The sequence below is a fragment of the Pezoporus occidentalis genome, unplaced genomic scaffold (genome assembly GCF_034315485.1).
Source record: "Pezoporus occidentalis ecotype Australia unplaced genomic scaffold, CSIRO_AGI_Poc_V1 ctg46, whole genome shotgun sequence".
NCBI lineage: Eukaryota > Metazoa > Chordata > Aves > Psittaciformes > Psittacidae > Pezoporus > Pezoporus occidentalis.
In genome coordinates, this window is record NW_026915791.1 from 5,354,685 (window position 1) to 5,379,321 (window position 24,637).

The 24,637-nt window shown below is 40.9% G+C and overlaps 1 protein-coding gene across 3 annotated transcripts; it reads right to left on the reverse strand.

The window, feature by feature from the left end:
• Positions 1–3,851: 3,851 nt before the first annotated feature.
• On the reverse strand, positions 3,852–23,427 carry LOC134172558 (carbohydrate sulfotransferase 9-like). 3 transcript variants are annotated; one of them, XM_062635750.1, is made up of 6 exons: positions 23,222–23,427; positions 18,837–18,948; positions 18,680–18,715; positions 10,467–10,577; positions 7,965–8,112; positions 3,852–7,507 (listed from the first exon to the last, which is right to left on the reverse strand). In XM_062635750.1, exons 5-6 carry the CDS (start codon positions 8,056–8,058, stop codon positions 6,657–6,659), a joined length of 945 nt encoding a protein of 314 aa, XP_062491734.1. In that variant the 5' UTR covers positions 8,059–8,112; positions 10,467–10,577; positions 18,680–18,715; positions 18,837–18,948; positions 23,222–23,427; the 3' UTR covers positions 3,852–6,656. The 3 variants fall into 3 exon arrangements, with proteins under 3 accessions (XP_062491734.1, XP_062491735.1, XP_062491736.1); XM_062635751.1 differs by lacking the exons at positions 18,680–18,715; positions 18,837–18,948; positions 23,222–23,427 and adding an exon at positions 17,475–17,873; XM_062635752.1 differs by lacking the exons at positions 18,680–18,715; positions 18,837–18,948; positions 23,222–23,427 and adding an exon at positions 13,404–13,425.
• Positions 23,428–24,637: the final 1,210 nt, after the last annotated feature.

Sequence of the window (24,637 nt, forward strand, 5' to 3'; positions counted from 1 at the left end):
CATTACTACAAATAAAAGCTTTGTTGTCAGGCTTTGTTTAAGATTACAAAACCTAAAGGGCACTACCTGTAGCAATAGTTGCTATGCAGCAAGTCGCCCCAGAAAACAAACCCATGATCTCAGCCTTCTAGATAGGAACGTCATGAACAAAGAGCAAGAATTGGACAACACAGTTACTGCATGCCAAAAATCTTTAGGATAATTTATTCATATTAATTTGATTGATTTTCCCCATTTTTATGTCTTGCCCATGCTTTCTGGAATGGGATGGACCCAGAACCAATTGTTGAATGTTTAGATTTAAGGTGGATTCTCTCCCAACTCAGTCACTCTACTTTTGCATGCTTATCGAAAACTGGATGTAGGCAACCCTGGGGACAAGTTCTCACAAGTCTTTGTGGGTAAACAACATTTAACCCTACAGAGAATGATGTCCCCTCATGAGAGAGGGTTTCCCTGTCCCTTAACATGGGCCTCTGTGATTTGATGTCAATGAACCCCAAATAAGCTTTCTCCCTTACCCACTAAACCTATCTGAAAGGAAGATAAGTTTAATGAGGAAATGCCTTAAAAACATACTTCATTTTACATTCATGTCTCACCTTGTAATATCTCACTCATGGAGCAGGTGCTGGAACAACTTTCTCACATAATCTGCCTTCTTACAATGGTTGCAATACATCCAGAGCCTGGATGCACCAGGCACCTGGCAGCAGTCTGTGCCCGAGTAAGTCAGAATCTGCAGTACCTGTTTGCTGGCCCCTAACTGTGGGAACTCAGCAGGAGTCCATACATGCAGTTCATGTGAATGATGAAGAAGGGATACAGGAAAAAGGTGATCCTGCCCCTCTACTCTGCTCTTGTGAGACCTCACCTGGAGTATTGTGTGCAGTTCTGGTGTCCTCAGCATAAAAAGGACATGGAACTGTTGGAACAAGCCCAGAGGAGGCCACGAGGATGATTAGGGGTCTGGAGCAGCTCCCGTATGAAGACAGGCTGAAGAAGTCGAGGCTGTTGAGCCTGGAGAACAGAAGGCTGCATGGAGACCTCATAGCAGCCTTCCAGTATCTGAAGGGGGCCTATAGGGATGCTGGGGAGGGACTCTTCATTAGGGACTGCAGTGATAGGACAAGGGGTAACAGGATAAAACTTAAACAGGGGAAGTTCAGGTTAGATATAAGGAAGAAGTTCTTTACTGCAAGGGTGGTGAGGCACTGGCACAGGTTGCCCAAAGAAGCAGTAAATGCTCCATCCCTGCAGTGTTCCAAGGCCAGGCTGGATGGAGTCTTGGGTGACATGGTTTAGTGTGAGGTGTTCCTGCCCATGGCAGGGGGGTTGGAACTGGATGATCTTACGGTCCTTTCCAACCCTAACTATTCTATGATTCTATGAAAAAAGGAGGGGGGGGGGCAATTCTGTGAATGAGAATCAGTCATAGGTTTGTAGGTAAAAAGCTTTCCCCATACTTCTGCTAAATATAAACTGGAGTATGCCTGCCTGGGTACTCTAAGTTCCGCTCTGAGCTCCAGAGCTGGCTGAACTTTGTGTGGGACACTAGATGATGTATAATCTCATTAAGAACATCTCTACAGGGAGGGATGAAGGGACCTTTTGAGAAAGCCTTTACATCCTGCTAAACTTTGATAGATCTCCAGAAGAACCTACAAGAAGAATCCTGGAGGTACAAAGGAGGCATTCTAGTAGTTGTAAACAAAGGTGTGCGTGGGTAGCACTGAAATGATGTTGGGCTGTTTTCACAGACCCGATCATGTGGGGTAGCACTCATTCTGGCCTGCTGATTCTTTGGAGTTTTAGTCTCAGTATACTGACTGAGGTCAATGATCCCTTGAGCTTTCTCTTTAAAAATCATTCTTACTAGAAGCAGCACTCTAATTGCACCCATGTGATACTCAGTCAAAACTTCCAAGAGGACTTCCTGAAATTCCAGACATTTTTATCAGGTAAATTCTCCCCCTGTTTGATGTGATTTATTTACATTAATTTATGCAAGTTATAGTGTCTAATAACTTTTTGTTTTATACTAAAGCATGACTTGGCATCTAATTCTGGAAGGAAGGAAGGAAGGTAAGTACTGTGACAGGAAGACGTCATGCCAGGCCTACAGAGCACAGAGCATTAGTGTAGCTTTCGTTTCTTGTTTCCTTACTCCTTTTCCTGTTCTACCTCTCTGACAGAGCTTGAAGGTTTTGACTTACTGACAGTCTGAATGCAGAAATAGAATATCCTTCTAGCTGTGAGCCATGACAGCTGCAGTTTGTTCCATGTGGGGTTTCCTCTTCTTTCCCTTGGTCAGAGGACACTTCTGTGAGCAGCAAACACTCAGGAGTTTCTTGCTCATGCCTTTTCTTCTATTCACAGCTCTCCTGCTATGGGAAGTTCTCTGAATAAGAAACCACTCATCACAGTCAACATGTTAAGACTCACGCTGTGAAAAATTAGGGTTGTCTACGGGCAGAATCATCACTTTTAAATGGAGGAAATGCCTTCTTCAAGAACAACTGGTGACGTGGTCTCCATTGGTGACATGCACTGGCCAGCTATCAGGTCTCTATGTTACACTTTCACAAAGCAAGCATGGTGTCAGGTTCGTGGATACCTATCCTGGAAGGATGTCTGTGTGGATATCCATGAGAATGGCAAGATCTCACTTATTTTCTCCCTGCTGATAGATGGATTTGTGGGAAAGCTGCAAGCTTGACTTCATGAGATTTTCTGTTTGCCTTCTTTTTCCTGCTTTGATCCATTTTTTCTCCAGATGGGAATACTCATTAGTATTTGCTAATTCTTTAAGAGTCCTGTGAGACAGCTTTATATTAATGTACCAAAGCAGAGCCTTTGTGTTTGTTGTTGTCTTACAGGGTGTGCCCTATGTTATGATTTGATGGAACATCTCCACGTCCTTTCTATTGTTTTAAACAGACATTACTGAGAAGGATGAACAAACAGATTAATGTTTCATCAATCACTATGGTTTATTAAGGTAATTAGAAACAAAACATAGCAATGGCTATATCACAGGCATATAACATTAAACCAGAACATTAATTATAGCACCTCCTACCCCTTTGAATACACCACAGAACCTCAGCTCCAAGCCCCACCACAGCCCTCCATCCCTGCTCCCAACTGCGAGCACCCACTCTCCCAGGAAAACATCATCCAGAGTCAGCATCTGAAGGAAGGAAGCTCCACTGAGTGTTCTCTAAGCAAAGGCAGGAGAGAGGCCGGCTCAGCTCAGAGCCTTTGTTTTGCACAGTACTCTTGTAGGAAAGACTGTACAGGAGAGCTCTCTCCCAGGCCATGAAGAGACATAAAGAGAGAGTAAGTGTACAGGTGTCTTGCAGCTTTGTAGGACAAGCTCCAGAGTCTTCATCAGCTTTTATTACATTACAATATCAATAATGAAGTAACAATAAGCCCTTTTATCAGCAAACTTACTATGCTGTCCAGTGGAATGAGTCTTGGGATTCACCTGGGAAATAACTACGGTGCAACAGTCCCCACTCTGCTCTATTGCTCACACATTAGGAAATAGTATAAACCACAGTTTTCCACAAGCACTTGACAGCTATCACTAAAAAATACAGCCAACTCAATGCAATTACTAAATACCTAGCAATTTTCTCCTGCAGATTCATGTTTTGAGCTCAGCCTGAACTTCCATGCCCATCTTCACAAGCTGTGAAGGCTTTCTACAATATATAGCAAGTGGCCATTGTTTTCATTAACTCTGAGGCATATTGCAGAGCTCTTACATACTCCTGTACCATAGCACAGCAGCTCTTGGTGGGGGGGGGGGGTGTCTTAGGAAGTATTGTCAAGCTCAGAAATGGAAATGTGGTAGATGGCTTGAGAATTAAAAGATGCCTACATGGGAATGTTACATATCTTTTATGAAGTAATGTCCATTTTTTTCTGTTTTCCAACAGATATCAACCTGTTACTCTCACTTTGTTAGCATTGGTAATGTACAACTTATATCAGTTTGCTCCCTAAAACTGTTGTTATATGTGCACACATGCACACACATCTTCTGCAGGTTTCTTTTGTTGAGATCCAAACTAGTTAACAGCATTACAACAGCCAGTGGTTCCAGGCAATGTGCTACTTACAGTTTCCTGTAGGCAAATGTCAAATCTGAAAGTCTGTTGTGAATAGTTACAGAGATTTTTCTGCACCAATAGCCTCTGTTACTGACTAGTGCTTGTGATGAATGAATTAGCCATCCGTTTTCTGTCAGCACTGCAGGAAGAGCCTGAGATCCTGTGTGAAAGAGGAATTAAGAATAGAAAGCAGCTTCCATCTAACAGCAAGAAACTAGAGGGGAGTGTTAACTACTCAAGTGCTGATAACAAAGACACTAATCAAACTGTCAGTATCATTTCTTCAGTTTTTCTAGGCTTTCTGCTGCTGCCAGAAAATTAAAGTAGCTTTAGATATATTTACATCTTTAGATATAGTTCTCGAGGGATGTGTCATGTAGAAGGAAGTTATGAAGCAAATCTTATTCCTCTCTTCCTCTGCATGATCTGACAAAGAAAGCAGGAGAAGCAGGTAGCTGGAGATGACTCTGATTCAGGGGAGAAGGGGGGAGAGAGACTGCATCCCTCTGCATAGCCTTAGCTCTGATGGGAATCATCTCCAGCTTCCTCTGCCTCAGCATAATTTAAAAGTAAAAGAAATTCACATGAACTACAGCATTGCCAGGGCAGCACGAGCAGTCCAGTACTGGGGGGTAACAGGACTGTCGGGACACCAAATATGGTGGTGGGGAGGGTAAGATCCAGAACCATGAATGCAAATCACACGTTACATGAAATGACAAGCTTTTGTTTTCTTGCTGTTCTTGCTTGGCCTTTTCACTTTGGATCTCTCCCTGTGCCAAAGCTGCCGCATTTGTGGAATAGTCAGCCATGCAAGAGCTACCAGATGTACCAAACAGTAGTCCTGGCTTTGTGTGCCATCTGCCATCAAGAAGGGATGTAGCAAGCTTCTTCCTATGCTTCTTCCTGACACTATGGTCCCATACGTGTCTCCAGCTGATGTTCAATATATCACTGCATCTTCCCTCTGAGATAGACCACCCTGTGCTGGACGCTGTCTTCACAGCCCTCATGACTCAAGTCTCTTTGCATCCATTTTTATCAGCCTCCTTTTCCCTCTCCCTTGGCCATGCTGCTGGCAGCAAAGGCTGTACAGATTGGTGGCTGCAGTGTCATTAAGCTGTTTTGTCCCTGTCATTTTCTATGTATTGAGAAGCTGTGAGCCAACTCTGGATCCAAGACTTGTCTGCCAGCCTTTGTACATGTGCAGATAGAGCTGATAGGAACTAAGTGCATTTGAGAGATTTTCAAGATGGCTCCTGAGAGACTGACATCCCCTAAAGTTGATGCTAATACTCATTATTGGTTTCTAAAACTGATTAATATGGTCACAAATTAATTTCCAATGTGACCAGGCAGTAGATTTTCAAAAAATGGAGTAAGCCTTGTATTTAATAGCACTTACAGATCTAAAATTAAAGCCACGTAGGAATATAAGAAGTGGATAATAGCTTGAGTTGCTTCTCACACGTTTCATTGCCCCCCTCACCATAATACTACAATCAGTTTCTTTGCACTCGATCTCCTGTGAGGTGAGAAAGCAGCAGGCAGAACAAATGTATTACCTGAAGTTACCGAGATCCACCTAACTGCCATGCTCAGACCAGTCCCAAGGGCTCATGGGGTCCAGCAGGCACAAATGGGGAAAGCCCAAACATTGTCCTGCCTGTGCTGACTGCCCAGCCGGTTGACTGGGTAGTAAGTGCTTTTGGAGAATAGGTAAGAGTCACCTTTCCACTGAGGGTTTAAATCCTGCACCACCTCAGTGGTACAGTTTAGGGGTACATCTACCTACTTCTCAAAAGAAAAGATAAATTTTTCAGGCTTTCCCTCTTAAATCAGACCATAATGCTCACAAAGATGGTGAAAAGAGTGCAAATCACCAGGAACACCAGACCTGCTGCTCATCAGAAGATTTTGAAGATATAAAAGGGAAATCCTGGCTGGATTTTTGCCAACCAAGCTGCTTGAGAGATGAGGCTGGTGGGCTGTGGTGACAGCACTGCTAAAAGGGAATATAATCAGACATTGAATTCCATGCAATGCAGCTTCAAGCATCTGAAGTTATTTGCTTCTTTTCTACAGGATTCATGATTGAGGCTCTCGCAGACAACAAGTGGTTTGACTCTAAAGAAGATAATTTATTGCTTCTTATGTCTTTTTCTAATAAAAAATTGAAGTCCTTAATGTAAAAAAATTATGTCCTAAAAATATTTGCTGTGGAAAACAACACTCTCCATCCTTCCCCTCTTACCAACAGGCAAAAATCTATTATTTATAAACAGTCTTCATGAAACAAACATATGCCATTAATGATCAACAGGAAGACAATCATTTCATATAGGTAAAGTACTGTACAGTACAACAGATCATGTCAGGGATTTGTTATAAGAGTGCTTAGGATGATTAACCACATCCCCAAACACCAGTAGAATCTCAGCAGCAGTCAGTCGACAATCCACGTATCAAGCACCTGTGAGGACAGGTTCAGCCCATTTTGTACAGAGGAAACTGTTCTTTGTTTAACCTACATTAGTCATTCAGGGAAAAATAATCCTCATAGTCCATAGTATAGTTGAACAAGAAAAAATCCATTTGATACAATTTTTTGATCTTCTCAATTTGTTCTGAGTTCAACTGTCTGAGGTACTCCAAGGTGATATCACCATTAGTTCGTTTCTCTGAGCCATACCTCTTCAAGTTGGGGAAGTGCAGGCTCTTTGGTGCTCCAATGACCTTCAGAACATGCTCAGAATCTAACCTAAGAGTTTCATACTTACCCAGAATATCATAGTGAATGTTGCAAGGATCACAGAGCAGAAACATCGGTTTCCAGTGAATGTCAAGACTATTTGGTGGTTTTGCTACAATGAAATTGACAAACTCCTGAAAACTCACTTTTTCAGATGAATTTTTGTCTTTCCTGAACATTGCCCTAATCTCGTTAGCCACAGTGACACTGTAGAATGGCTCAGAGTGCAGAAGTTTGTCTCTGTAAGCTGAAACCAGGCGTTCCAAGGGATGTCTGGTGAACATCACTTTGGTGTAGTTGCCCAAAAATTCTTTTTGTATGGCAGGAGGGTACGCCACCAGCTTCTTGATCAGCGAGGTTTGGTGGATGTGGTCATGCTCAATTTCAGAAGCTTCAGCATTTAAGTTTGCTTGGAGAAGAAAAATAGTTCTCTTCCAGTTGGAGCAGCCTACCTTGGGCACCTCACAGTAGATAAATTTATGTTTGTGCTCCACAAAGAGCTGGCTTGCGACATGAGAATCCAATTTACTTCTTAATTTGAGAAGGCCGTTCTTTAGGCAGAGAGAAGCCAGTGTGCTTTTGCGATCATTCTGAATTGCCAGCCAGTCTTCAGTGGGATCAGGAAAAACACCTGCAACCAAAAAAGAACTGTAAACCATTAGTGTGAAATAGACTTACTAAGTCTCTTTCTTTGTGACACTCACATCTCTCAATCTGTTGTCCTGCATATAAAAACTAATGAAGATGCTAAAATCAGTATTTTGTTTTCTGTCACCAGATTCCACTATGGCAAACCCATAATAAACTGTTCTGCTTAGTGAAAAGTCTGATAAAATGAAAACTTTCAACATGTTAGCAGTATTACTTTAGTCAAGATTGATGCTCTAATACTTCTAATGTCAACTGATTCTTTGTAGTGCTCTCTCTTTCATATATTGCTAAGCTAGCAATAGTGGCAGCATGGCCTTGAATGTTTTCACAACATTGTTTACCACTAAGGCTCTGTAGTTACTTTCTAAAACAGTTGAGAAAAGTGTCCCTGGTTCTAGAATACATTCAGTCTTTTTGTTGGTAAGTTCTTTACTCACCTGTTAGGGGTTTTTGTCTCTTACAAAAAAAGCCAAAAAGAAGTATCCCAAAAATAAAATTTGGGAGAAGGAAAATTAACACCTTCTGGTTCATATTATTTTCACAGGAAGGAGGATGACATGAACTCTAAAGTGGAAATCTGCCTTTCTGTCAACAAGGAAAAACAATACAAGTTAGATTTTGTATGACTGATATAAGAAAGATAACAGGGTATTCCCTTACAGACTTTATAATAGCAGAAAGACCTTTTAAGCCTATAAAAGCAGGCTTTGCTAATAAGTAAAAATTCTACTATGAAAAAGGCTCACCATAATTATACTGTTAAACTGAACAAATACTATGACCATTTCAAAGTATTAGAAAAGTTAAAACATACATTCTTAGAACAATGGACTATGTATGAGCAAATGCTTCCCCCTTCTCCTCATGTAAATACGGTGTTTCTGCCAAGCAAACTCTCTGTCCCTTAATATTGTGTAACAGTAACTTCATTTGTGATTACAGAGTTGTGTTCTTTTAAAAAATAACATTACGTGTTAGAATCTGGAAGTACAAAGTTTGCTGTAACCTGCAACAGGCTTATCTGCAAGCCTATGATACATTCAGGATGAGATTCTTCCCATCTCTTGCCCTGAAGCTTTCCACTTTGTACAAATAATATTCACTGCAGGAGAATCCACAATCCAGAGAAGCCTAACTGCTACTAATAGATGAATTCTCACATTTTCTCTCTCCCAAAGACATTGAAGTGCTTATGTTTGCTGCCGTAAGAGCTCCCAAGTGTTTCACTCTGGCAGGAAGCATAAAGAAGCAGCAAAAGAAACAACAGGCAAGAAGATGTCCCATGTTCATAGATAAAAGGAGAGAAGACCAATGCAGTCCAACATTCAACATATTCCCTCTCCTGTGCTCACTCATTTTGTCCCTTTGCACTTCCTGGAGAGAGAGCTCTCTAAGCCCTCTGTGCAACCTTCCTGTGTTGCCCCCATTAGAAAGTTCTTCAGCAGCGTGCTATTCATCATTTTTTTGTTTGAAATAGCAAAGTTAAGTGCAAAATGGTAACTACTGGCAAATGTGACATTCTATTTCTTTCCCATAAAGTCTGCACCATCAAAAAAGTCAAGCAACACCATCTTCCTTTTCCACTTTTGAGTTTTTCACCCAGAACCTGATGGCAATAAAATCATCTTTGCCTGGATTTCTTAGCAACGTAACTTCTTTCTGTTTTGTTTTTACAGAGATACAACAGGACCACTCTGCAAGTTATTTATGATGCCCTCACCCCCTCAAGTGTGGATGTACATGAACTCCATCTGCCAGAATGGAAACTTTTCCTGCGTGTTCTGAGGCAGTACTAGAGGCAGCACTAGTTAAATTGCTGACAACGTACTTGCACACAAGGCTTCTTCCTTTCAGGGCTGATGGCTGATTGTTGTATCACACATCTTTACCCAAATATCTTCAAAATCACACAGTTAACAACATCACTCATGATTAAATCTTAGTTTAGGCATGACCTATGTAATGGAGGGGGATGACTGTTCACTCTCTCTGACCTGTAAACATCATTATGAACAAATCTGCAGTCACATTTATTAATAATATACTTGTGTTGCATTCAATTGTTAAAATATTCATTCAAATCAATGCAACATTTTTACATATTGTGGTATTTAGTCAATATTTTTGTATTTTCTTGGCTGAACAGGATTGTTATAAAGGCTACAAGAAAAAACATGGGTTGATCTTCAGCCTTAAACCTTTGCTTCGCTGCACATCAATTCTCCCTTCGCCATGTTATCTATTGATTTCTAATGCATCAAAGGATACTTTCAAGGCCAGCTAAAGTCAGACAGGTTGTTCACTGAACTCATGAGGTCCAAGACTGAGTGATCCCTTTGTATTTTTCTTCACAAGTGGTTTGAAGACTGTTTCATGCTGTGCAGCAATTAAAATAAATATGACACTAAACAATTCTGTAAAGGGACTCCTTGTTAGAGTATGGTTAGGAGAAAGAAATTGGGCCTTGTTTACCTTAAATGCTGTCACCTCAGAGTATAAGGGTAGTTATTGTTATCATACCTGTCTCAGGAATCAGAAAATTAACTAGATTAATTTACCCTATTTAGATACTTCTATCATATATATTTGTTAATTAAATTACTGGTACAGAATATAAGGTCTGCCCTAAGACACATTTCATGTTGAAACGTGTCAATGAGTCACCAGAGGAGACTTGCCTCCTTGAGGGAAAGAAGCTGTTTATGAGCTAGCCAAACACAGGAGACAACTCCTCTACTAAAACATTTGTGGAAGCAAAAGGATCCTTATTTTAATTCAGGAGAATGATCAAACCATAAAGAGGGACAGAACAAGCAAGCTGAAAAGTGACAGGTAAAATCTTTCTGGACCCCTTAGAAAACTTCAAAGTGCAGACTGGCTCTAAGGGCTAAAGCCATCCAGTATCAAGTGAGGTCAAAATGATAATTAAAAGAAGCTACCTGAAGGTGAAGTCCAAAGGCTTCTTCTGAAGATGTTTCCTGATGGGGCACCCCAGTACGGAGTTCTGTGTAATGCAAGGTCTTCAGTGATGAAAATCACCTAAAAGCAACCTGAGGAACAGGAGGAAAGAAAACTCTGAGAGCTGTTTTGTCAGAAGAGGGACAAGTCACCTGGAAATAAAAAAAAAGAGGGGAGGGAAATCCAAACTAAAACCCACCTTTGTGATACATTCAGTGTCAGTAGATCAGATGAACTTTTTCTTCTATTTTTTCACTTGTGTTTTCCAGATATTTGTAATTGTGTTGCCTGGTTTAGATGCAAGGATTTGATCCTTCTATTTGCATTTTACCTCATCCTACCTTGAATTAAGTGTGATTTAAGGTAACTGGGTAACTACAAGGCATTCCTCAGTCAAGGTGTGGTGAATCTATTAACACAACAACTCCACAATAGTCTAGTTCTGCTGTAACCAGAGGGCAGCAGAACAGACTTCCACAGGCAAAGCAGAACAACAGTACCATAGAACTCAAAAAAAACCCAGAAATACAGTGAAAAGTAGCACAGCAAATAGAGATCTAAATGTCTCTCTGAAACTAACATATACCCAGAGGGAGGAGAAAATACTGAAAACTCATTATAGGGCATTAATCTGCCTTGTCATTACTACACATAGTTGGGGGGGAGTTGTGGATTTGTTTGTCTTTGTTAATGAAGCGCAAGATCTTCTGGATAACTGCTGTACACTGAGCTTTTGGGTTTTGCTTGTTCTTCAGGTCACATCATTATAAATCAACCATTCATCACTGTGGCTTAATGTTTCCACCTCTGCATGTAGAATTATAGAATCATAGAATAGTTAGGGTTGGAAAGGACCTTAAGATCATTCAGTTCCCACCCCCCTGCCATGGGGAGGGACACCTTGCACTGTCTTACCGGATTCTGCAGATTTCATCAGAAATCCTTTTATGAGTTTCTTGGACATTACCACCTGGCAGTAAGAGGAATGATCCTCATAGAGCTCTTGCAGAAACCTTTCGGAAGGATTTCTATCAGCTGATGAGATTTTTTGAGGCCTGTCAGTTAAGTAGTGCTGAATTCCTTCAATGTGTGTCCAGCTGATCTGATGGCTTTCTAGTTTCTTAGCCAAAATATGCTGCAGTATCAAGTTAAATGCTTTATACAATTCTAAATCCACTATATCAATGTTATTGCCTTAATCAACGAAATCCAAACAAAAATAGTATGTCAGTTTGGTGAGATCCATTTCCTATAACATAATCCATAATTGCTCAAGCCAAGAATGGTATCAAAAGGGGAACAGATTATTGGAGAAAGCAATGCTAATCATCTTATGTTCATGCAAGATGGGGAAAAAAGTCTTGCAGCCTTTCTAAAATGACAGATTTTTATTGAATTCCAGCCTTCTTTGCACTGCTGATAATTCTACCATCTCCCTCTGCTAATCCATTGTCAAGATTCTTTCCTTCCTGATGTACACGCTCTTCACAACGAAACCAAACTAAGTTACATCATATTGTTTGTGTCTTTGTTCTTAAGTTTGCTGATCATAAAATGTTCTTTCCATTCTTCTGTTCCCTTCAAGAAATTTATGACAATTTTCTGCTTTTAATTATTTTCAACATCCCCTTTTTCTGTGTGCTACACTGGATAAGGAGGGGTGGCTGGAAACCTACTTGCACATCCCTGTATGTCAAGCTAGATCATCTGACCCAGAAGAGCTCTCTGTCTCGATGAGGTTGTGCTTTTCCAGGGCAGACACAGAATTGTCATATGCCTGAGTTATCAGATAACTTTTTCTGTTAAATTTCTTTCTCTTGGTTCATTCACCTCATACTTGCTTTCCATTTTGTGATACTAGACCTTCTGCAACCATCCCATATGTCTGTTCATGGTCTGGATTTTAGCTATTCATACCATGTGTAGCCACACCACAACCACTCACACTCAACCACCAACCCTGGCTTTGTACTGAGTTTGTTTTCCCCTCACCAAAACAAGGTCCTATATAGAATCTCTAGTACTCTTTCAATTAGGAAATAGACAGTCCAAAGATATTTTAATGAGAAAGTCATATAAGTAAATTACTTGCACATCACATGCAGATTGAAGCTCTCCTTCCTGCCATGCAGGTTTATTCCTAGTACAAGCACCCAAGGAGTACATTGCATTGCCTTGAACAGGTATCACTGGCACATCATTCTGTCCTTGCACTACTAAAACAATGATTCATAATATAGCATTCCTTAATCACTCCTTAATCCATTCTCCTGAACCAATTGAAAAATCTGCAGTTTGTAAAGAAGTATTAAAAAAATCAGTCTGAAAAAAACAATCCTTTAAAAAAATTAGAAGCCCTATAACTGGAAATGTTGAATAATGTTAAGTCGTTATGCATGGTACCTATTACCCAAGTACAGAAATTCATGTACACACTCTCATGTGTGTATATGTTTCTGAACTATATGGATGCGTATATAAATACACACACAGGTGTAGTTCAGAAACACATTAATACCAGTTGTACTGGTGTATTGTTTGCTCTAAGTAAACTAACTAATTAGTTTGATAAGGATTTAAAGTCTCCTGCTGATAAACTTAACAAAGGTGTGTCTCAAGCTGATTTTTTGCAGACAGGCCTTGGTCACAGCTGAGCCTATGGAGTGATCCTCTGTACCGCACTTGATGATAAGCGGGACGTGCCAGATTAAAAGAGTGAATTTACAACAACACTTTTTTGTGATCCTGATACATTTGAAGCCAGAAGTTAGAAAAGCTACCAGTAGCACAGCTCAGTGGAAGGCAGGGAAAATCTCCAGAAACAGGTAACATTCTCAGTCACTGAGTCCCATTCTGTACTTAAACCCTGTTAATCCCTTCAAAAAGACAACTGCAAATACATACATACTGGTATGTACCTGGGTACACAGAAGGTAAGGAGGGGATGACTTGTAGAAACCCCCCCAGGGACAGCCAGAATAAAAAAAAAACAACCAGGAAAAACAGGCTTTGCTGGATGAACTTCTGATTGTGCTGTTATAACAGGGTGGACTGTGCCTTTAGAAGCAAGAGCCTTGCTCACCTGAATCTGTACCCACCTTGCTCCTCTGTTTGCTATGGATGGACAGGAGGAAGGGAGAGAGACCCCAGAAAATGGAGTCTCAGCAGGCAGGCTGGTCTGCTCCACTTATTGGGAAATTATTAGTGGATTAGGGACCTTCAATAGGCCACAGTCAGTCAAGGGCTAGGAGAACCTTCTGATATAGTTCATGTTGCCAACAAGAGCCAAGGTGTGACATCATCTCACTTGCAGCAGCAAGGGCTGAAAGGAGTTGTGCTCAGTACTTGGAAGCTCAGGTACAATCTCAGTAGGGAGACAACATATGAGCTAGACTGGGAGCTACTGAGGAAGAGACTGAGGGGTGTCTCAGAGTAGCACACTTCACAGCAGTTTGGTGGGTACAAAGTCACAATTTCCAACACAGGCACAAGCTAAAACTCTTGTTCCCTGCAGTGGTCATCTCAGCGCTCCAGTACTGCATTAGATTTCTCTCTGGTCTCAGCAACTGCAGTGCTACCTTCCTCATTTCACTACTGAACTGCTTATTATTCTCATTACATCACCTTCTCGTGTCTGCCTTTTAGCTTCTCCTTCTCTATTTCATCCTGTGGCATCCTTGTCTTGTCTTCCAAGGTTTTTCTTTACCTATCATTTCTCATGCAGTATTAAAAGCTCACCTTTATCTCCTGATCGGTCATATTGCTAGCCCCTGCAACCATTAGCCCTCAATAACAAATAGCTTCTGCTTTCTCCTCTGCTCTCCTCCTTTTTGGAAGAAGTTTTTTTCTGAAGCACCTACAGAGCTATTACATTTTTCACCTAAAATCACTCCTTGAAGTCCTTCTTTTCAGGGATGCCAACACCAGTTAGGCTGCCAGTGTGCTAGAACTGTTACCAAACAGCCCACAAAAGAGCAAGCTAAAAGAGAAGCCAATCTGGGGATGAAAAGAACCAAAATAAGGAGAAAAAAAAAGAGTACATGGGTAAAGGCAGCACAGAGTCTGACAGAAAAAATGTCCCAAAGAGGCAGGGAGCAGCAACCTTAGTGGCAGACCCCAGGCCACGTGAAATAGAAAGGCTGTGTAGCCTGCTCAAATGATGTTGTGGGAAAGGGAGGTGGAGAATGGGGAGGTGGAGAATGGGAGTGGAAAAGATGTGAAATATAATTCAGTGAGGATGGAGAAGAATGAGTTCAAGGAAATGAGAACAGAAAGGATTATGCAAAACTAATCAACAAACAGATTAAATGCACTGCAGTCACTCATGCACTGGAACCCAACCCTTGTGTGATCAAACTTGTCTATGTTTTTTCTTCCTGTAGTTGTAGCCAGAAAGGCCACAGGCTTTTGATTCTGTAAGTATGGCCCCTTCCTATTGATATTGCCAGAAAGCAGTGAGGGACAGCTCTTCCCTTCAGATGGCAGCTGGGAGACAAGTGCAATAATCACATGGCCAGCCTGGCAGAGGCCTGACCAGCCTGGATCCAGCACCACCTGTGGAGGGTGATACCTGGAGATGGTGGCCAGATTCAGCCAAGAAACCAGACCATCACCACAGTAACATCAGCTCATAAGTGGGCCCAGCTTGGCTGGGCCTTGGGGAGCTGGGGACCGGACCTGCAGCAGCATTGCTGGGGCAAGGACCGATGACCTGAGGGGCTGACATGGGGCCCTGGGCTGTAGACAGGGTAGGGGAAATCCACAACAGCAAAAAGCAACAAAGGGGGCTGAGCAGGGATAGTTGGTGCCCTGTTAGTGCTTTGGGGGCCTGGCAGATGAGAACAAAGTCCATCCTCTCTACTTGGTTACCTGATAATGGACTGTGTGGACTTCTTATCTAAATGCATAATTCAAGATCCCATGCACATATCAACTGCCATTTAATCCACTATAAAACTAACCATAGGACAGCAACCTTTACAGTTTTCTTCTAGCAACCTTTACAATTTTCTTTGAGGGAATCTAGATGAGCCTAAGAAACCTGGAACGTAGGAAGAAAGGGAGAAAAGAGAGCATGGAAGAAAAGCTTAGAACATGATGTACTCCTACTACGGTGGCAATGAATGCCCTCCTATCAGGCTTGCTTTTGGGATATGGGGCCTCACAAAATGCCTCTGCTATTCTCACTATGTTGATAACTAGGTCTATGGCTTTTTGTGTGTCTTACAGCTCCCTCCCATATTTCTCAGTCACTGTCAGTAATAGCAATGTTGTCCTTGCCGTTGAAGTTTATGTACCTTGTCTCAACCCTAGATCCTTTCTGTCCCTTTCCTCTCTTCACCTCCCTGTGTAAACGTGATTCATTCATTCCTGCCATTGCACACCAATTGCCAGACTGTTTGTAATAGCCCAGCCTCTTAGCACACAACCCCCAGGCAACCTCCTGGCTGCTGTTCACCTCATTTATAGCCTTCTTGTATTCCCTCCTCTAGTACCCCTCTACCGTAACTGATGGCAGCCATTATCTCACTTTCTCTTTTTATACTCCAGTGCATAAAAAATATCTCTCCTGGAATTATTTTCCTTTTTGCACCCATCTCATCAGCTTCTTCCATCGTTCTAGCCCAGCTTTTGACCCTCATTTTCAGGATCCACCACTGTTTTTTTCAAAGCGATACCTATACTCTCCCCGCAACTCTTCCTTTGTTAAACTCCTCCAAAAGCTCCCGTGCTTATGTACAAGTACTTACACCAGTGTTTTGGTGCCTGCTCCTTTACAGAAATAGCCTCTTCACCTGAAACATTCTTCCTGACAAACTGTGTACATGCATTCTTCTCCCCTCCTACATGAATCTAGGCCTATTTTTCCTTTCTTTTCTGGTCTCCTCTGTATTGTGGGACAAGCTGTTCAGGAGAAATGTTATGTTTAAAATCTGCTTATATGAAACATACTTTTACATCATACTATGGCACATGCAGTAGCAAATATGAAGAAATTAGGAAAGAGTAGGATTAAAGTGGTGCATGAGGTAAATCAGAGAGCATAGAGTGAAGTATCAGCTGGCTTTTGGCAGCATAGTCTTGCAACTAAAGAGATGACACCTCAGAGTATTTAGCATTACAGTACACTCTAAGTTCAAAATAGTCTTGCCGATTCAGTTACAGATATGAATGCTCAAATAATCTGCAAATCTGGTTTCCAGAGCCTGCTCAAGCACTCAGAAAATGAAGAATGGACAGTCAATGAGTGAAAAGGTGGGTGCTCCACACCATTTGGAATCATTGTGGCAGACAGAAAGCTCAGACTCTCACCCTAAAACCTTTTGCATGATTCATGCACACCTTCCCTCATCTGCTGTAGGTAGTGGGGATCCTAATACACAGCTCTAGAGCATCTCAAGAGCACGTCCATCCTGTGAATGGAATGTGTCAAGTTGTGTGGAATATTTTGTTTCTTAAACACAAGTGTTAAAAAACTAAAGAAAAATGTATTCATGTGGCATCATAACAACATGCACAACAATCACTGTCGGTGGTAAATCATTTAGCTCCCTTGACTGACTTTATGATACTCTAATGGAATAACTGACAGAGGCAGCAGATTGCTATCTTCTGAACAAACCCAGCATCAGTAATGATGAGACCCAAGCTTGTCAGACTTACCTGCTGATAGCCACAAAATGGCAAGACTGAGGCATGCAGGATGCCATCCCTGACACTGGAAGAGTTTGCCCCTGCTTCCCCTGCTCCCACCATCAGCACAGCCTGACCACTCTTCCACTCCTGATACCTCCAATTCCACCTCCTCGCACCCCACTCCCTAGCAGCTCTCCAACACTGAGTTCCCCTCCTGTTGGACATAATTTGCATGGACACCAATGCTTTTCCCTCATCCCCCATCCCATTTCCATCACAGGTGTGACTCCTTCCCCAGTCTCTGCTTCCACTCCTCAGGCTAAATTTTAACCCGGTCTCAAGCAAACCCTTACCTCCAAAAGCCATCCTTGTATTATTTCCAGGCAGCTTGCCCAGCAAATCCTGTTTTCCACCTTCCCAAATGCCCATCCAAGCTCATGCGGATTCTGCTGTTCAGTCTTCCCCATGCACAAGCCAGCTCTTTGCTGGCTCCCACTGCCAGACTCCTCCCTTAGTCTCCTCAGTCAGCCTCACAGCCCCCCACACTTCCGAACCCAGCTCATCAGATCTGTCTTTCCTTCTTCCAAGCCTCCCACACAGCCACACTGCTTCTCGCTCTCAGCTCTATACTCAGCTAGTCCCAGGCTCTGCACTTCAGCTCCTTTAGCTATTTTAGTATCTCCCAAACTGTACTGACACATTTTCCTTTCTCTTCCCTCCCACATCCATTTTCACACTACTGATCAAGGCACAGCTTCTTCCTGCTGACTTCGTTCTTCGAATCTATTTCACCACTGATCCCTGACTTTCCCCCATAAAATCTTGCTCGTGCTTGCCCTGTTATTCAAAATGGATGGTTTACTCCTCTGTGCCACCTCAGTCCAGCAAAGGTTTCACTGAGAATATACAAGAGGAATGTCCCCTTAACCTCAGTTTTCAAATGCTTTTTCCAAAGCCTGCAATCTTAGAGGAGAGGTCACTGGAACCATTTAGGATGAGAAAAAAAAGCATAGTTTCCAAATGCTCTGTATAAAAATACGTAAATTCTCTTTGTTCAAAGGCTTTTAAAAGTTATCTGAGGCAGATACCTAGCATGGAAAATTTCTGCTTGAACAACTGAAATTTGACAAAATCCTATGCAGCTGCAAACTGTATTGAAACAAGAAGAGTTAAGGTGCATATTACCATTAGCAAAGACAGAAAGTTAATGGGAGCCTCTGTCTCTTCATTCAGGCACCAGAATCCTTGCAGCACCAACTTTTAGCTGTATGTTTAACTCCCCTGTTCTTAACTGAGGAGACCTACAGCAATGAAAAATAGACAGCCAAAAAAAATCCTCTGTACATTCACTTCGTCATGGTGTGATTTCAAATGCTAAGTAATGTCTCAGTTTATTTCTTGAGAGATTCAATGGCAATTTCTAAATATATAAATGAAAAAACTAAAGCAACCCAAAAAAAAATCTCTATGACAAAGAAATCTTTCTCTGTGAAGATTTGACTATACTATGAAAATCACAGTGACATAAAAAGTTATTGACAATACAATTTTTACTCACCCTATCAGAGAACCTCAGTGGAGATTTCCCATTCCTCTGAGTGATGGTAAATAGAAAATAAAGATTAGACAAAGATCAATACAAAGGGACCCAGTACTTTAATTTTATGCCTAGGTCTGCAAAGGAAATAGGGAAGAGGCTTTTGTCTTCTCCTTACCAGGACTTCAAGGCTGGGCAAAGCGTTTCTGCTTCCACATAGGTGTTTTCCCAGAAAAGCATCTGAAACACTGTAAACGTAGTATTTGTCTATGTTTTGATTAAACGTCCACCTAAAAGATGCAAGTTTTTCGCTGTGAATGTTTAGGTAGGCATCTCCAGTTGCATATTACAAAGCAGTGTGATGTGTCTGTCTCTGGGTATAATGAGCAGCATTTAACCACTCCCTGTGTATGGTCTACAGCAGCTGTCAGAGCCTGCCAAACCCTTCAACAGCAGCCTGCCAAGAGGCTGTCTGCTAAGCCACCAAGAAGGAGGATGGTTGGGAACATGAGGGTAAAGGTAATTTGGTTGAGAGCAACTGTGATGTGATAATGTATATTATTTTTAGATGAGGGACAAAAGAAAAGATCAATTCAAACCCAAGGGACTCTATACAAGAAGACTCCAATAAGCCCTGGGAACTGGAAGGTAAGTTCTCATGGGAAACACAGCCAAAGCAGAAGGAATTCAGTAGAGTTGGCAGTTCCTTAAAGGAATGATGTTTAGGGTACAAACACAAACAATCCCACACAGTAGGAGGATAGGAAGTATGGTCAGAGATCAACTTGGCTAAGCAATATGGTCTTCAATGACCTGAAACACAAGAAAGAAATGTACAGCAAGTAAAAAACAGGTCAAACTCCTAAGAACAAGTAAGAAAGAATAGCACAAGATGCTGAAACAAAGTCAGAGAGGATAAAGCACAAATTTAACTGCACAGAGAAATGGGCATAAGGGATAGCAAGAAAACAACTCTGAAACAAAAAGAAAACCCTTGTGATAGCCCACTTGCAGAAGGCTAAGTACATTTTCCACTGCTCTTCATAAAAGGGTGACCAGTAATTACACAACTAATAACTAAAATCAGTAAGAAAGAATTAATCTAAAAGGAAAAGAAAAGGTCTGAGAATAATTTGGAAATACTGCAGTTCACCTCATCCTCAAGTATGCCTGCAAAACATGTCTCCAGAAGAGCTCTATACTGGTCATTGACTGTACTGTCTCCCTTGGTTGTGATAGGAACCTACACCCCTGCACAGATATAGATGGCTATTTTATAGGCAGCTAAATTTAGGTGAAATTAGTCCTATCTCCATAGTGACAGCTGGGCCTGAGGAAGTGCATATGAAGATACCTTGAGAACGGAGTGAAGCAAGCTCAGAGCTGTTAGCTTCCTCTGCATAATCTCAGAAGCTGTGTGAGAAATGTGTGACCACATTGCTCAGATTTAAAAAGCCAAAAAATGAGGAAGAGACAAATTCTGGGAAAAATACTGTAATTAAAAAAAACTATTCATGAAATAGTTTTTAAACCTATATTGTTTTATATTTTTGACATGTTGGCTATTAATTTCTATAACAGGGCAACAAGTCTCATAGAGAAGCAGAAGGTCATGTAGTATATTTTAATTTTAAGAATGTTATTGACATGAAATCATAACATTTTCAAAAGTAAATGAAAGTGAAACTATTTCAGGGAGAGTGCAGACTACAAGGGGTGGGGAGGAGAGAAGAGGGAGGGGGGAAATAACCACAAACTAGTTTTTAATCATTTGCTATTGATCTCCAAAAATATAACCAGTGAGATTTCATCTGGATCTGCTCTTGGCCAGGTAATGGCCCCAGTCACTGATGACTTGAATAAAGAAGACGTCCTTCAACCTTGTAGATAACAATAAGCCCAGGTAACACACTGCAGGACACAGTAAATCCAGAATGCTGTTGACAAAAAAGAGAAATTACCTGTAGGAGAAAATGTGTTTGGTTTTACATGTGTTTACAAGTGTGAGGTTCTGAGGGGTGTGGTCGATACACTGGAGGGAAAGGATGCCATTCAGAGAGACCCTGACATGTCTTAGATGCAAGCCAACACAAACCTCATGAAGTTCAACAATGTGAAGTGCGAAGTCCTGCACCTGGGTTGAGGCAATCCCAGACACAGCTACAGGTTAGGTGGAGAAGTGATTCAGAGCAGCCCTGCGGAGAAGGACTTGGGGGTGTTGGTAGATGAGAAACTTAACATGAGCCAGCTTCAGTGTGCGCTCACAGCCCAGAAAGCCAACCATATCCTGGGCTGCATCAAAAGGAGCGTGACCAGCAGGTCGAAGGAGGTGATCCTGCCCCTCTACTCTGCTCTCGTGAGACCTCACTTGGAGTATTGTGTGCAGTTCTGGTGTCCTGAACATAAAAAGGGCATGGAACTGCTGTAACAAGTCTGGAGGAGGCCACAAGGATGATCAGGGGACTGGAGCACCTCCTGTATGAAGACAGGCTGTGAAAGCTGGGGCTGTTCAGCCTGGAGGAGAAAAGCTGTGTGGAGACCCCATAACAGCCTTACGTATAAAGGCAGTCTCTGTCCTCCTGCCAGAGCACAGTCCTCTCAACTATAACATACCATCAATATCAGTGACTGAGACCCAACATGCCAATAGCTGTGCTCCTGAGCCTGTCTTCCAGTGAAGTGGAGGATGCAATAAAAGGTTTGATAAACTTAAAAGTTCCATGCTCTAAGTTCCAGTACGCAAAGCAATAGCTGGTCCTTCGAGGATAAAAGATGCATTGATATTTCAGATGTAAGATGGATTTTTGTGACAATGCGGAATTGTTTCACAGTATCAGTATTCTTATAAGGCTGCAAAGATGAGAGATGTCAGCCTAAACTATGCTAATTAATAAGAACAGTATCTAAAACTAAGCAACAATTACAATGAACCTCAGCTTTCCCACAGCTTCTACCCCTCCGAAAAGAAAAGAAGCCATAGCAGAATCTGGATTTAGAATAACTAATGTAGCCTTGGAAGAGTACATCTACATGAAGGCCTGCAATGATACCCTCTGAAAAGATCATAACTTTTTAAATTAGTCACTCTACACTGATTATTATTTTTAACAGATCCTAGTTCAGCGTGAACACAGCAGTATACAGAAAATACAGCTTTTAATAGCCCTTTATACAGTTATTTAAGAAACAGGATGTGATGCCATGTTGTATAACCATACTACAGTGACTAAACATACATATGCCTGGCTCACTCAGGGCTTAACTCACCATAGCAGAATGAAGAATGTCAATATGAATGACAGAGGAAGACAACAGAATCACATTGTGCAGTCACAATTAAATTGCCCTTTTAGAGGCATCTTTTGCTTCCTCCACACAACACAGAAATGACTGAACGTATAAAGCACACCACTGTTTTACACTGATGTGCTTAGTCAAGAAAATCTGCTAATACAGTTGACAAGAGTTTCTAACTAGTGAAGCACTCCTAGAATATGTGAAGCCTGAGGAGAAAAACCCAAGTTGACCTTTCATTTCAATTTTCTTTGTTCCAAATTTAGAACTATTAACACCTTTCAAAAGTCTAAAATTTAAAAAAGATTGCAGCAGAGTGTGAAGTAGAAACTAGTAGTGAATTAGTACTCTCAATAAGCCTTGGCAATCCTTGCAAGAGCTGAAAAACAAAGGCAGCTTACTACTTCTGAAACAGCGTAGTAGAACTCATCCTACAGGTAAGAGTGCTCAGAAGTTTAATTATGAAAAGATTTCCAAAGCAGCTTCAGGTTGTGACACAAAAGGAAAGAGTATTTTGGAAATAATCTCAATAATGAAATGGCAGTAAAAGAAGACACTTGGGTGCATTTTTGTACTCTGTATGTTTTCATGAGTAAATGTCCTTGCACAAGCATAAAGATAGGTTTAAGACATCACATTGGTAGATAAATGTATTTCAGAAGGTCAGAAGGGCAAAAATTCTTCTGCCTTGAGAGCACTTTCTAGGGAGTTGCAGCTAAAAGTTTTAGATAGGAAAGAAGAAACGGGAGATGCTAAATAAGATTGTGTCCTGGCTTTTGATCAAGGCAGACAGAAAAGAAATACAGAAAATGTAGAATATCTGTGAAGGTTAGAATAGTCTATAAATTACAACAGGATTTCTTCTTTATACTACTATTTTAAATCTATTACCTACAAAATAGTTAGCATTTTATCTTATTTATGCTTGTCTTTTATACTGATTACAGACAATACTCAGTTCTTAGGAATTAGTTACTGCATATCTAGCTAAAATTTTGAGTGCTTATTATTTCCTTTTCACTGCAATGAAGGCAATGTAAAAACAAAATCAAAAACACATCAAAGCATTAACAACTGCAAAATTATTTATGAGTCTGTAGAGATCAATTGAAAAGCCTTTGACATCACTAAACTTGAAGTCAGAACACAGTACCTTTTAAAACACAAATAGAGAATAAAAATTCTTTGATTTACCAGCAAACATCCCAAAGGAATGAAAATATCATACTAATGTTCTAAGAGAAATATTAAAAAAAGAAGAGAAAGTACCTCTACAACATTTTCTGCCTCTGGAGCTTCCTGTGCAGATACCACTTTGCAGAGCTCTGGCTCCAGTTTGCTTTCTGTTTACTTAATGCCTCAGCTCAAATAGAAAGAAGGTGTATCCCTGAATACTGTACGTGCAGCACAGCCCATTATGGTCTGTCTTCAGCAAGAGAGTTTGAATTCTTTTCTTAGCTGTATTAGACCCTAAGAAAAAATTGAAGAAAATATTTGGGCTGAGTGACCTTTACCTTAATTTTTAATATTTTCTTTAATTTAAAATATTTTCCCCCATTCTATGCAACCTGTTTATTTCTACTTCAAAAAGGAAGATTTGGAAATCTTTCTCCAGTGTCTGTCCTTAACCCTCTTGCAGATCACTGATGGTATTATGGAAAATATTCTTTATATCTTATATTATACTCTATATATTATATATTATACTCTAACAAACATGTAAACAGAAAATGGGGCTATCCTACACATAGTACCCTGTGTACTGTGACTGCACCTCTGTCATAAGCAGGAATAAGTAGGATTTAAACTAGACTCTGTAAGCCTGACGTGTTTACACTGACAGCAAACTGAGCTCACAAAAGCTTTAGATCTGATTAGGGACACAGTAGCTCCCTGTAGTTTTGCATCAACATCTCTGCCTAAGCTTGTCTTTTAGTTCATATCACACCCTAATTCGTACCTCAAAACTGAGACTCTGCAGTCTGCAACACAGTTTAGTTTGGGAAACGAAAATCAGACTTCATCACTAGATCACACTGACCCCCTAAAGATGTGTATCACTGGTACACACCTATCCAAAGGGAAGGACAGCACCCTAAGAGCCTTGTCCACAGTACAAACCGGATGTGTTCAATTCCTGTAAAGATAAAAAGTGGTATGGTTTCCATTAAAAAATGTTTAAGTGGTTTTCTTGATAAAGTTGATGATTTCATACCTTCAGCAGGAATAGCACTATGTTAACTACTGTTCATTTTTTAAAAAAAGGAAGAAAAGCCACAGAAGCTCACTGGAGTTTGCTCCCCAATACATTTGTTTTGTTGTCTATGATTTATTTATCCTCTGATGGATGAAGGCCAGTTTTTTATTATTTTGGCTAATCACAATTTAAAAAGCTTTTAAGATTGAATAATCTCCAGATGATCTTTGTCCTGTATCCTGTTTGGCAGAGCAACACCTCATCAGCTAAAACCTCAAGTGTATCAGTTATACGTTACCTATAAAACTTCACAAGTTAAACTATCAACCAAACCAACTGTGACAAAAGTATGACATACAGGTAACAATCATCAGGTATGTTTTTACGACAGAAATACCCAGAGAATCATCAAAAGCTCGTTGTCCTTATCTGCAAGTACAACAGAAAGCAAATCCACACCCAGAAAGCCTAAATTAAAAGGCGTACTA

Coding starts and splice junctions, on each gene's coding strand:
- LOC134172558 (XM_062635750.1), bottom strand. CDS start 8,058: ATGAACCAGAAGGTGTTAATTTTCCTTCTCCCAAATTTTATTTTTGGG. Junction 7,508..7,964: donor GAGACAAAAACCCCTAACAG/GTGAGTAAAGAA, acceptor TTTTGGTTGCAG/GTGTTTTTCCTGATCCCACT.